General features: G+C 41.4%; 1 protein-coding gene across 4 annotated transcripts in view; it reads left to right on the top strand.

Annotated features, from left to right (window-relative positions):
* The window catches only part of LOC139985353 (receptor-type guanylate cyclase Gyc76C), a 76,801-nt gene extending 63,216 nt beyond the window's left edge, over positions 1-13,585 (top strand). For 3 of the 4 annotated variants that reach the window (XM_071999737.1, XM_071999738.1, XM_071999736.1), the window contains 16 exons: positions 5,139-5,445; positions 6,609-6,755; positions 7,612-7,805; positions 8,135-8,294; positions 8,553-8,707; positions 8,845-9,132; positions 9,427-9,687; positions 9,774-9,845; positions 9,935-10,103; positions 10,308-10,457; positions 10,575-10,914; positions 11,004-11,127; positions 11,217-11,315; positions 11,390-11,534; positions 11,604-11,860; positions 11,932-13,585. In XM_071999737.1, coding sequence (XP_071855838.1) covers positions 5,139-5,445; positions 6,609-6,755; positions 7,612-7,805; positions 8,135-8,294; positions 8,553-8,707; positions 8,845-9,132; positions 9,427-9,687; positions 9,774-9,845; positions 9,935-10,103; positions 10,308-10,457; positions 10,575-10,914; positions 11,004-11,127; positions 11,217-11,315; positions 11,390-11,534; positions 11,604-11,860; positions 11,932-12,834 — 3,771 coding nt within the window. In that variant the 3' untranslated portion in view covers positions 12,835-13,585. Of the gene's footprint in view, positions 1-4,146; positions 4,629-5,138; positions 5,446-6,608; positions 6,756-7,611; positions 7,806-8,134; positions 8,295-8,552; positions 8,708-8,844; positions 9,133-9,426; positions 9,688-9,773; positions 9,846-9,934; positions 10,104-10,307; positions 10,458-10,574; positions 10,915-11,003; positions 11,128-11,216; positions 11,316-11,389; positions 11,535-11,603; positions 11,861-11,931 lie in introns of those variants that run through there. The other variant, XM_071999739.1, reaches the window with a different exon arrangement.
* Positions 13,586-13,594: the final 9 nt, after the last annotated feature.

Raw genomic sequence — 13,594 nt, 5'->3', positions numbered from 1 at the left:
CGAGGAACAACGAGCTAGTGGCACGCTTTGTTATTTTTAGTCGTCGATTGATAGTATCGCGATTTAAGCCGGGGCAAGGATCGATTCGCGCGATTAAACTGGCTCGCGAGATGAGACACCGATGGATTGCTCGATTGTTATTCAGCTGGCACGACCGCTGTCGATGCACCGGGACGCAACGTGCGTTGCCTATCCCGATGTAAAGACGAGTTTAGAGGCATAATTTTGAGCAACGACGTGGATCGGTGCCCGGCGGAAAGATGAAATATCCGCGGTTCATGTTTTATGGATACCGCAAACAATTATAAAACAGTAGGGTATAAATTTAAAAAAGTGCCACGAGGAATTCGCGATGAGACAGCATCGAAACGGACACTTTGTTGCTACTGGTTTATGGCGACGATTTTGCGAGTTAACGGGGAACTATGATACGATAGACGATATGTGATTCGATAGCTACACACACACACACACATATATATATATACGACTAACGATGCAATATACAGCAGTTTGCGACTCTGCCATAGTAGAACTCTGTTAGTACGAATTCCATTTATACGAAAAAAACTTCATTGTTAACGTCTGATTATCTGAGTATATGTTTAGCCGAGCTGGTATTATTTGAACAACTGCTCAACGTTGCTTCAATTAGAATTAGACGAATGTTTAAAATATATACATTTATGAGAGACGCGTGTATTCTTGTACTAAATATCCAATAGCGTCTGTACAAATTTTCGGAAACTCGAAAATACAATTATGATATTGGGATCTAGTTACGGTGCTAATGAAATCTCAGAATCTGGAAAAGTTTCGTACGAGACATTAGACAACGATAGATTCGTAAATAATTTGTACGAGCGTTCAGATAGCTTTCGCGAGCCACTGTGTACCTAAATGCACGGCGAGGTCGGCTAGAGAGCAAGTACGATGAAAAAGGAGCGACGTGGAAAAAGAGCGTGGGCAGGAATTCCTCGATCGCGTTTCCAAAGGATCGCGAACGCTTGTTGCACAACTAACGCACACGATCGGCCAATAGAGAAAAGCCTCTCTGCGGTTGCAGTCCGCGGAGAGCACTCGAGCTCTCTCGAGCTCCCTCAAGGTGGTCTCGTCTAAATATAGCCGAGTGGAGCCCAGAATAACAGCACGTCGCGAGCCGGCAATGACCAAAGCCCAGCTCGTTCACCAAGCCAACTAAGAGAGCCAGCCAACGGCAGCCAGCAGGATAACCGACCAGGTCGGTCAGTTTTGTCTACCGGCCCTCGAACTCGTTCCTCCTTGTAACTTCGTAGAAGAGAGAAGAAAGGGCCACGGTACCACGCTGCCTTTAAAACAATGCTCTTCTACGACTCTTTCGAGTTAGTGTGCGCGTCCTCTTTGTTTGTTGGCCCCGTTGCCTCCAAGGGAATAGGGAACTGGTTCTCTCTTCTACGCCGGACCAGTTTCGTCTACCGGATCATCGATCACCGATCGACTTTTATGCAAAACTAGAGGACACAGTTTTCGTGGCGTCGTTCGCGTCTTAAACCGAATTTACACCGTTTCAGTTTGCGGGAACACGTCATGGACGAATAAAAACGAGGATGAGAGCACCGGTCGAATTCGAGAGCGTCGTATTCCTTCAAAATGAAACAGTGTAAATTCGGCTTTAATTATTCGCGTACGGTTACAGCTGTGACTCCTCTCTGAACCGTTTCTGTTCACATTATGTATTTAATAATTGATGTGCTGTTCGAGTTTTCTTGAATATTATTAACCCTTTGTACCTCGCGAATGTTAGACTATCTGACATTGATACGGGAGTATTGTGTTCGTTGAAAAGACACGGGATAAGGAAGGCACAGACGCATAAATAAATTCATGAGCTTTTTCTTTTTTTAGACAAATTCTACGAGTTGAACGAGTTTTAAAGTTAAAAGGTTACTGAAGTTGCTGCTCGATATCGTAACAATATCCAGAACGCAGTGAATTAATATTTCCATCAGCAATATTATAAATTCACATTAAAGTCAAATTAGTACCTTTCACCAAGTATATTCTGCTTAATAGGCATATGTTTAATAAAGTAAATAAACGAGTTTCTTTATTCCGTCTGTTGCAAATGTAATTGTGACTTGGTAGTTTTCTGTGAATGCAGGATTGCGAAGCTTTTGATTGGAAATTTGTATGATTGCTGTGTAACGGCATGAATCAACGACGCAAGGATTAGTTTGATGAATCGTAAGATCGTCGATTGAATTGGTCAGGATTGAATCAACATCCCCTAATTCCTCCAAGGTCAAGATTATATACTCAACGAAGGCAACACGCATTAAAAGAGATTTCTTTTAATCAAACACAGCAACATAGTAGCTGGAACGAAGAACAATCGTAATTTTGTCATTCTGATGCGGCTCGACCAACATCCTCCCGTCATTGCCGAATCAATTCGTTTTTTTTTTTTTTTTTTTCTTTCATTTCAATGTAATAACGATAAATGTCGCTATCATACGCGGCGTATAGTCATCTTCCGTTCGGCAAATTCACAAGCGAGCGTCGTACATTCGCATGTGTCGCGACGTCCGGTGTTCGAGAGGATAATCTTGGAAAGGATGGATGTTCCTTTTGGCTCTCGTTTTTTTCAAGTATTTTCCTCGACTTCGTCTAATTTGGCATTTCGAGTCGGAGTTCTGCGCAAAAAGCGCCGGCCAGCTTCACCATCGCACGCGGGATCGCGAATAAGAGAAAAAGGAACGATTCTGGCCAGGTGGGTAAATCGCTGACGATCTCGACTTCCTGGAATCGTGGGAGGACGAGCAGAGGACGCTGGAAAGAGAGAGTGCTCGATTTTGGCGCGCGCGATCGTGTCTATGCGGATTGATCGAGCGCTTGAAATTCTTTTTCAAGATACGAAGACAGAATTATCGAAGCGCAAGATATAGGTTTTATTAGCAATGTATAACGTAGATTATTTAACAAGACAGTTGCTATTTTTAAACTTCGTTCGTCCTCGTTCGTTTGCCGAATCCAATTTATTTATTAATGTCGCAGTGGATAAATTGACATAACGACGAAGGTTGGCGCAATAAAGAGATAAATGGTCGAATTTGATAATTCTTTCATCGAAAGTAGAAAGCAAAGTGTCTGTGTGGTCGGACGTAAAATTGTGCTCGTCATTCGTACATAAATAATATACGTAAATCGGTGTTCAGACTATAGTTTCTTATATGTATCGAACAACTTGCACAAAAGCTGGATGAAGGTTAATAGACAGAATTAAGCTGTAAACGAAATTCTATTAAAATTACAGTTGAAGCATTCGATACGCTACGGCAACGCCATATCGTAATAGAGAGAAAAATCGTATAATATGAAAAAGAAGTGCTCGATACTCGAGTTAGTCGATAACAACGAATAAACGAAGAAGGAACTTCCTGGTCCCGCCAACGATCATTTTTCGCTGGCAATCCCCAAGCAGTAAGATAGTCGTAAAGATTCACGGGGCAACGCTCCCCATAACCGCAAATCCCATGGTCGGCAGACTGTAACGAGGGAAAAGTGGCGATGGAGTTGCGGCGGTGGCGGTGATCGCGACTCGTTCGATGCATGAATTTCGTAGTCTCTTTGGTTGTCGGTAGAGAAGCCTACTCGGTTGTTCGATCGAGTGTGGAACAAGAGGAAAAGAGCGAGCGTATAAGCAAAAAGATGGAAGAGGGGAAAAAAGAAACGAAACGGAGTAAAAGAAGGAGGACAAGGAGGTGGAAAAAACAACGGAAAGTGGATCGTGGCCTGGCGGTGGTCGCCACGGTTAAAGTAGAACTGACCCCCAGTTGTCACGTTTAATTTATATGTTAATGAGCGCATGTCACATTTCAACGGTACGGAGCAGCCGCCCCGTGCACTTCTCCGTTCGCGATCACCGAGAGAAGAGAGAAGAGAGTTGCCCCGTTCATTCCACTCTCCTCCTGCCCTCCTTCGTACCGCCTGCCACAGGTTTATATTTAACCGCGCGCCACACACCATGGCACCCGACGCAGCCCACTTTGCCGCGTTACTCTCCTGCCTTCTACTCTCTTTCCATCTCTTCCATTCTTTCCTCTTTCTCTATCTCTTCAGCCACCTACTCCTTCTTTCCATACTCTACACCCTTTTCCATCGCTATCGATCGCTCTTCTCTCAATTGTTTTCTTTCTTCGATCCTTCACCTCCGTTGCTTCTCTCGTTGGCCTTTCAGCTTTCTGGCTTTCGTTCTTCCCTCTCGACGCTTGTGACATTGTTTTCCGTCTGTTCGCCGATTCGTCCCCTCTTACTTACCGATCTGTTTTCAGCACTTTCGACGACACTTTGTTTTCGCGGCCTTTGTTCTCTTGTTTAGCTCTGCCGAGTGTTCAAGGTTCCTTGCGTAATTTTCAAACTCGAAACGTTGGAATTCGTACGCGTGGTTCGTTGATCGTTGATAAAAAATTGTAATCGATAGAAAAGTGTCGCCGACGGTGTATGATTTTTAAACGTTGCTGCTGGATCTAGAGATATCAACTTCGTCCCTTAACACGTTGACTGTCATGCTGGTTACGTGGTGGAATTGCAACAATGCAAAATGCTAAATGCATCATGAAGCGCTTAAGCGATTCTATTGTTTTAACAAGGTATTTATACGTTATATGTACAGTAGCTAGGAAAAAATGTACGCGCAAACCCTCGTTTTTAAGTGACTGGTTTCTTCGTCAGGTTCTATATTTCAGTTTCGTAGCATCAAATTTCACTTTATCGGTACATACCACTAACGATAGATGATACGAAATTTAATATATTTGGACCTAATTAATCAGCACGTAAATGCTCTAATAGATACAACGGTGTGCAAATATTTCTCTCGTATAGCAACCACTATATATCGCGCTAAAATAACGAAATTTATCCACGACACGACAACTAACTACCTTTCTATACTTAATTTTACCTCTCTGCATACATAAACTCCAACACAGAATGCAACATTTCGGGCAAAACCTGCTAGAAACGCAAAACCAATACGAACTCCAACATCAACATTCGTTGTCCCAACTGGCTCGCATTAACTCGTAACGCAAACACTTGCCAGAGCGTATGCACTTGAACGGACGCTAAACACGATCGGGAAACCGTGTGGATTGCAGAAATGCTCGGACCACAAGGCGTCGAAGGTGAACACGTTCGCGAGGACCGAGCCACCGGACACGCAGGTGACGAAGTCGGTGATCGCGTTGTTGCTCCATTATGGCTGGAACAGATTCACTATCATCACGGAGAGTGCTTGGTCGACGGTGGCCAAGTCGCTGGAGGAACAGGCCATCAAGAATAATCTCACCGTCAATCATTACAAGACCGTGGAAGATCGACACACGTGCTGCGAGGAAAGGCTGCTTTGCTGTCAAGTCAGCGTCTGGTTTCAACTCATACAGGAGACCAAAAATATGACCAGAAGTCAGTTGAAATTTCGTTTACGTTCGATATTTCTCAGAAAGTCATCGAGACGACCGAAACGATGTGTTCGTCGAGAATCGCCTTCTCTATCCGCTTCTCGTTTCCGGTTCTGTTTGTCTTCGAATCGCGTGGCCTTCGTTTTTGAAACGGTTTTAGCGCGATTGTAACACGCGAGATTCCTCGGTTCGAAATAGAAACGGTTCCATAGTACAACTTCATCGGTTGTTGAATCGCGCGAGTTTGAGCGAGATTTTAGCGTCCCAGATATTCGAATTGACCCCGTCAACGAAAGAATACAAATTGATCTTTAACGCGTTCGAGTAAAGTCCAGTAGCGCGAGTTCGTTAGAAGACGGTAGAGACGAAATTGACAAAATTTTTCTTTCCTATCGCTAAACTTAATTAGACTCGATATTATACTTAATATATAGGACGTAATACTAGGCTTAATCTTTAAAATTCTTTGGATGCCATTGCGGCTAGATCGCTTATAAAGCGAAAAACGACGCGTGTTATAGCGCAACAACGATGATTGTACCTATATGGTGGTTGGAAAATTCTGTCGTCAGATTTTGCTTACCAGATAAAATTAACTGCTGTTGAAGATTCGATCAAAAATTTGCAGTGCAGGCAACTTTCACATTCTTCGTTAAATAGATCGATAGTTTTATCCGTATAAAAATTCTTGACGAAGAAAAAATTTTTAATATTAAGAATCGATCGTTGAATCAATTGTAAAGGCATTGCGGAAGAATATTTGAATAATGAAAATAAAAATAGACGGATGTCGATGAAACGTGACAAAGTTGCTACGACGATACTTCAATTAATTCTACAAATTAATAGAAATTTCAGTTGAAACAGTCGATTTCTTTTCTCTCGGAGAAGAAGAACAGAAAGGACAGAATTTTCCGATCGCGCGAATACTTTCCTTTCGCGAGTATTTTCGTGTGTTTCCTACGTGAGAACTGGTGCACGGTATATAGATCTATTTATTCCATGATCTCACCGATAATTGCGCGGCAAACGGAGCAGCCGTTTCCCGCCGGTAGGAAAATGAAGCGTGAAAGTCAGTTCCGTTCTGAAAATCGGTCGGTCGTCGTTGATGAAACGCTCCATGGAAGGCGGGAGCGCGTCTAACGGAAGGCGTAAATCTGTCGACAGTTTACATATTCCTGGGAACGGCGATGTCGCTGATAGACATGATGAACTCGATGCAGAATCAACGGCTGCTAGACAACGGGGAATACATGGTGATACACGTGGACATGATGACGTACTCACCGCGCGAGGCGCAAAAGTACTTATGGAGTAAGTACACACACTATTAATATCGCCAGACTGCGCGTGTTTACGCAATCTCATATTTTTACCATCCTATTTAAAGAAATGGAATTCAAGAATAGATTTGTTTTCGTCCGTAAAATATTACAACGAATAGTGAATTTGAAGGATATTTTATGTATCTTGATATTTTAAATTTCCCGCTGATGCATAAACGTCCGCAGTCTAATAATCACGAACATCTTGCACAATAATTGACCAACTAGTCCACAAGCTACCAGTACACAAGATTATAGGCTATAGGCGTCCGTTGCACGGTTTTACAATTTTCCAACTGCCTTGAATTTCATTTTTACATCTTGAGCTGTTAACGATACTTGTACAAGAAAATGACTTAGTTAGATAGTTAGTTTAGTAATGATAAACTGTACGTAAGAATAAGCTCTTGTTACTGTTGCGCGTGAAAATTTCTCAGCACCTCGATTTATAAAATCTCGCTAATAATAATTAGCGAAATCGCGCAAGAAGGCCCATAGCAGGTCCATTCCGGTAACGAGACGACTCGTGAAATTCGATTGACCCGATTTTTCGGTCTCCTTGGCGGTCCTCCGGTGTTCCTTGACGAAACGTACCGCGTTCCTCGTTATCTCATCATTTCCGTATCTAATCCGAGATTAACTGAACGTCATAGGTCAGGCATGGCTCGCTCGTGACCCGGTTTCCAGCACGTGATCCGATTTTAATGGACGTTCCTCTAGAGTCGTCGGTCCCGTGTTGTTGCTCCGCTCTCGAAATCAGATATTTCCGTTTCCCTCGTACGAAAGAGGGTACAATACCACCGCTCCTTTCTCATTTCGTCTCACACGCGATCGATCTCTTGCAGAACCGGAACACTTCGACAATCTGCGGAATTGCCTGGAGCCGAAGGACTTCCTCAAGAGGGCACGATCCTTGATGGTGGTAGTATCTACGCCACCCACACGGAACTACGAAGAGTTCACGAAAAAGGTCCGAGAGTATAGCAGCAAGGAACCGTTCAACTTTGTCATCCCTGAATTGCTGAGAAAATACGAAAAGGTAACTTTCTTTATATCAAACGTACGCTCTTCGTCGAATGTTAAACCCTTGTCTGGTAATTATGCTATGAGAGCTAATAAGAGCGTAGGATCTAGGTCTAAGAATACAGAATCTAGGTTTACTAGTAATTACTTAAATGCGTGATATTGAAACGTTAATTATTATTACGTATCACTACGAAATACAATTTCAATAGAAATACAAGTGTTAGTGTTAACGTCAAACGTTAAATCGCAACTATGACACGGTAGATATCGTACTATATTATATGAGGAGAGGCTGAAATTAAAATTCGTCTATCAATCTATAGAGTGATTTTCTGGTTTCAGTATGTGTCGATTCACGCCGCGTATCTTTACGATTCGGTGAAACTGTACGCGAGAGCCCTGGACCAGCTCCTGAGAGATCAACCAGAGCACACCCTCGAGGAGATCGCCAGCAATGGCACTCAGATCATCGAGACGATTATCAGAAATCACACGTATCAGAGTAAGTATTCGTATAACTTGCACCGCAATTTACTAACACGATCAAGTTTAAAGTGGCTCGATCTCTCGATAAGGCTAGATCTGATTAGAACGAGTGGGTGCAATCGATACATGTATCGTTACGTAGATTCCTTGCGCGATTTCAAGACAGTTAGAAACACTTGAGAATTACAGATCAGAGATATTAGATGTTAAAAAGGTGGTTCTCGGCCCTGGATATTTACGAAAAAAAATGTATAATCGTGTTCTGCGAAAACAGGTGTCAGCGGCGCGACGATCAAGTTCGATAAGTTCGGCGACTCGGAGGGAAACTTCTCGGTACTGGCCCTGAAAAAGCATCCGTTCCGTTTGAACAACTTCTCCTGCGATTTCCAAATGAAGCCTGTAGGCCAATTTCAACAGGGTGAAACTCTAGTGAGTGAGTTGTTTACAGCATTCGTGCAGCTCATATCCATTCACGGTTCTCGAATTACTCCTACGATCGTTCTAATCGGCAAAACTTAAAAGAAGTTTAAAATTATCAAAATATCAAGGGTATCGATCGTGTCCAGGTGTACAGGCCATCGGAAGCGATCGACTGGCCGGGTAAGAATAAGCCGGAAGCGGAACCTGGATGCGGTTTCCTCAACGAACACTGTCCCAAAGATGACACGCACCTGCGAAGCATCGTGATCGCTATATTCCTAGCTATTGCGTTGTTCTGCGCCATGGTGGTCACTATGAGCTTGTATCGAAAGTGGAAGATAGAACGGGAAATCGAGGGGCTGCTGTGGAAGATCGATCCGAGCGAGATACACGGATACCCATATCTTGACAACGTGATGGCCTCCCCTAGTAAGGTAAGATACCATTTACCGTTTTCTAATACCTATATACTTTATTTCATATATTTTTGCATATCATATATACTTTGAACTTTTTATTTTATTTTATTTTAATTAAACGCATCAAAATTCTGCCAAAGAACGTACGTATCTTTATTTACGTAAACGTTACAGGTAAAAAATGAACTCTATAACGACGACCGCTGGCGCGACAATAACATCATTAACTATTAGCGGTCGATATACATATTTATTTATCTAATGATTTTTCGAATTGTTGCGCTATCTTCTATTGAACTGTCGTTGCAGTTAAGCTTAGTTAGTGCAATGTCCTACGAGTCAAGATGCGGGGGCCAGGTGTTTGCGTTAACCGGACGTTACCACGGGTTAGTAGTAAGGTTGAAGGAATTGAAGTTCACAAAGAAAAAGGACATAACCAGGGAGATGATGAAGGAGATGCGTATCCTTCGCGAGATGAGGCATTGTAACCTGAACTCTTTTATCGGGGCGTGCGTCGAGTCAACGAGGATAATGTTAGTTACGGAATATTGCTCCAAAGGAAGTCTTTATGTACGTCACCTTAATACACGAATGAACATATGTAATCTGGTCTGCTGATGTTTTCAACGAATGATCGCATTGCGTATGTGTTTCAGGATATTATCGAGAACGAAGATATCAAGTTAGACAATATGTTCGTCTCGTCATTAGTTCACGATCTCATTAAGGCAAGTCTATAAACGTGTTCGTACGGCAGATCAATGATATGTATACCGATTGCGAAACTATTGTGAAAATATTGTTTGCTCCGTTTCAGGGTATGCTGTACATTCATGAGACATCTCCGCTAGTCTGTCATGGTAATCTGAAGTCATCCAATTGCGTGGTGACCTCGCGATGGATACTCCAAGTTTCCGATTTTGGCCTGCACAATATGCGGCACTACGCCGAATCCGACAGCATTGGTGAACATCAGTATTATCGAAGTACGAAAAGCAAAAAAAAAAAAAAGAAATATAACGATACTTTATTGTTCTATCGCCAATCGATTAGCGGACTGAAAATCATAGTCGTGTAAGTCATAATTTGAGAATCTTTTAGGAAACGGACTGATCTACACCACTATGATTTTCTGTCCTTCGAATGATTTTTGTGACTCGATTTCTAATTGAAATATGTCTCTTACATAGACTTATTCTGGAAGGCACCTGAACTATTAAGGAATCCCAATGCTCCGATCACAGGTACAAAGGAAGGGGATATTTACTCGTTCGCGATTATATTTTTCGAGCTGCTCGGACGGAAGGGGCCGTACGGTGGCATGAATCTAGAACCCAAAGGTAAATATCCGTGTATAGCTAAAACTCCGTAAGCGTTAACGATTGTCATTCGTTAATCGGCATTTGCCAAAAGGCATAGCTGCAGAAATATAAATATGAACGTTAACAAATTGACAGAAATCATAGACCGAGTGAAAAGGTTCCCAGAAGATGGTGAACCGCCGTTTAGACCTAACTTAGAGACACTGTCCGAGTCTGAAGCAGACTGTACTGATTGTATAATTAGTACAATTACCGACTGTTGGGCGGAAAGTCCAGAACTTAGGCCCGACTTCAAAATGATAAGGACACGATTAAAGAAAATAAGAGCGGGAGTGCATCGTAATATCATGGACCAAATGATGGACATGATGGAGAAGCATGCGAACAACCTCGAAGATCTAGTCAATGAACGTACACGCCTTCTTTTCGAGGAAAAGCAAAAAACAGAGGATTTACTTCATCGAATGTTGCCTGAGTAGGTTGAACTATATAAATTCTTACGTTAAAAAGAAAGAAAAAAGACTTTGCTATCTACATTAATGATACCACGTCTGTTTCTTACAGACCCGTTGCAAATCGCTTGACAAAGGGAATCGGTGTGGAACCTGAAGCTTTTGACTTGGTTACTATATACTTCAGCGATATCGTTGGATTCACTGCAATGTCAGCGGAAAGCACACCTTTCCAGGTATGTTTTTCAACTAAACTAATCGTTAAGGAAACAAAATATATATCTTTGTATGGCTACTATATTATTATAATTCTTTTGTTTTTCAGGTCGTAAACTTCTTGAACGACGTGTACACTTTGTTTGACCGCATAATCAAAGGATATGATGTATATAAGGTGGAAACGATCGGCGATGCCTATATGGTGGTAAGTACATTTTTTTTATAAATTCTGTACATTTTTTTATTCTATATAATTCTATGATACGTCGATTTTGTCAGGTTTCTGGTTTGCCAATAAAAAATGGAAACAGACATGCCGGAGAAATTGCATCGATGTCCCTAGAACTACTTAACGCTGTGAAACATCACACCATAGCTCACAGGCCTCAAGACACTCTTAAATTACGCATTGGAATTCACACAGGTATCGTGCCTTGGAAAAAGATATCAAACGCAATAAAAATGACATAAATATACGTAACAAATATTACAGGTCCTGTAGTGGCTGGTGTTGTTGGTTTAACGATGCCTAGATATTGCTTATTCGGAGATACCGTAAATACAGCTTCGCGTATGGAATCAAACGGCGAACCGTTGCGTATTCACATAAGCGAGCAGTGCAAAAATGCTTTGGATAAAATCGGTGGCTACATAATCGAAGAACGTGGGTTGGTTTACATGAAAGGAAAGGGAGAAGTAAAAACTTATTGGCTCACCGGAGCCACTGAAAAGGCCATTCAAAAACGAGAGGTTTGTATAAAAATCAATATAACAAGATTGTTACATCAATGTCATATAATCTTGATTTTTATGTTAATTAGGTCGACGTCGGTGCTCTTCCACCACTCTTTTGTAGACCAAGAAGAAGTCCGAAATTAAATTCTCGACAGGCTTCGTTGCTAGGTGGTCTAGGAGCTGGCAGTCGCAGACAGTCGAGCGTTCCAAGGCCAACGCCGGATGACTCCTTGTCTCAGTACGGAGGATCCAGTCCAGTCCCTAAATCTCTTAACTCTCGGAAATTAGACCGATTTCCTCTGTACTTGTCCGATAACATATCGAAGACGACGCTAGATAACGTTGCGTTGCAAGAAGAAGAAAATCGGGCGGCTAACATTAAGATGGCACTCGATAATTTCTTTATCGACACGAGGCCGAAATTTAGAAAAAATGCAAGAGTTCTATCGACGATTGCCTCGTCGTCTTCTACGAGCGATTATCCGTTCCAAACGATAATACGGGAGTCACGTTCGTTAGACCCTTTCCCATTGGAGCTCTATAATAAGAGGTTCGAGTCGCCGAATTTCTCTTGGAAGGAACCGAAGAAAAGTTTTCGATCGCTAGAGAATTGTGAAAAGTGCACACGGACTAACTCGAAGACGAATATTTCTGAGAAAGTGTTGAATAACAACTATCCGAATGGTAATGTAATAATAGTGCCCCGTGCGGACGAGTCGCCGAATGAAGCAGAGACACCATTACTAGGAGATGAGAGTGGTTGTGTGGGAGAAATTATGCCTGTTAAACGTTGGCATTCTCTTGATCAAGTGGTATCCGTTCCTAGTACAGACAGTGTGCCTGATAAAAAATCTTCCGCAAGAAATTCGATCAGAAGCTGGTTGGTAAATCTATTCAGTAGCAATGGATTACGCAACAGTGATGTTTCCTTAAGAAGGGGTGTAATAACAGGTTACGATATACAGTCGGAACGTGAAAGTATAGTTTGATAGAAAATTGATTTTGTAGTCGAGAGAAGGAATGAAGGGAATTCGAACATGGAATCTTCTACTATAAAACGTATGAGTGCACAAAAACATTCTTACATTTATAAGTCATAAGCATGATGTATTGTTGCCATTTTTTTAGCGTATAGATATGTGGAATGTGTGGGTATAAAAGTTACCGACCGTGTATATTTTTAATACCTAGATATTTTATGACTTGTATTAAAGTACGCTTTATATTGGCGGCAAACACGTTTTTTTTTTTTTTTTTTTTACATAGTGCGAGATTTATCTGTTAAAATTTTTAATCCGAGAATATAATAAAAATAGAATGACTTTTATAAAAATGATTCTAACCAAAGTATACACAAGTACAGAAATCATGTAAAAGAGTCTGTCTCGACGTAGCACAAACGATTCCCATTCTAATACAAACAGAAAGAAGAACGTGCATAGTTGAAAATGTACATTTACGCAAGTTCGAATACACTCGTTTCAAACATATGTATGTATGTATATATATGTATGTATGTACAATTTCGATACTTGTTCACTGAAGGAAAGCAAATTATACGTATGGCTGTGAAAAGTGAACTAGATTGTACCTAAGGTGCTTAGTAATATATCATCTTGTCAAATGTATATAAGTGAATAATAATATATAGATGTAAAAATAAAATGTAAATTAAAAGAAATATTATCTTCTGTAAGAGCTGATTAAAGATTCATCTTTTGAAATGTTGTATAACTCCAATTTTTAGTA

The sequence above is a fragment of the Bombus fervidus genome, chromosome 3, assembly GCF_041682495.2.
Source record: "Bombus fervidus isolate BK054 chromosome 3, iyBomFerv1, whole genome shotgun sequence".
NCBI lineage: Eukaryota > Metazoa > Arthropoda > Insecta > Hymenoptera > Apidae > Bombus > Bombus fervidus.
This window is presented reverse-complemented; position numbering and strand designations above follow the sequence as displayed.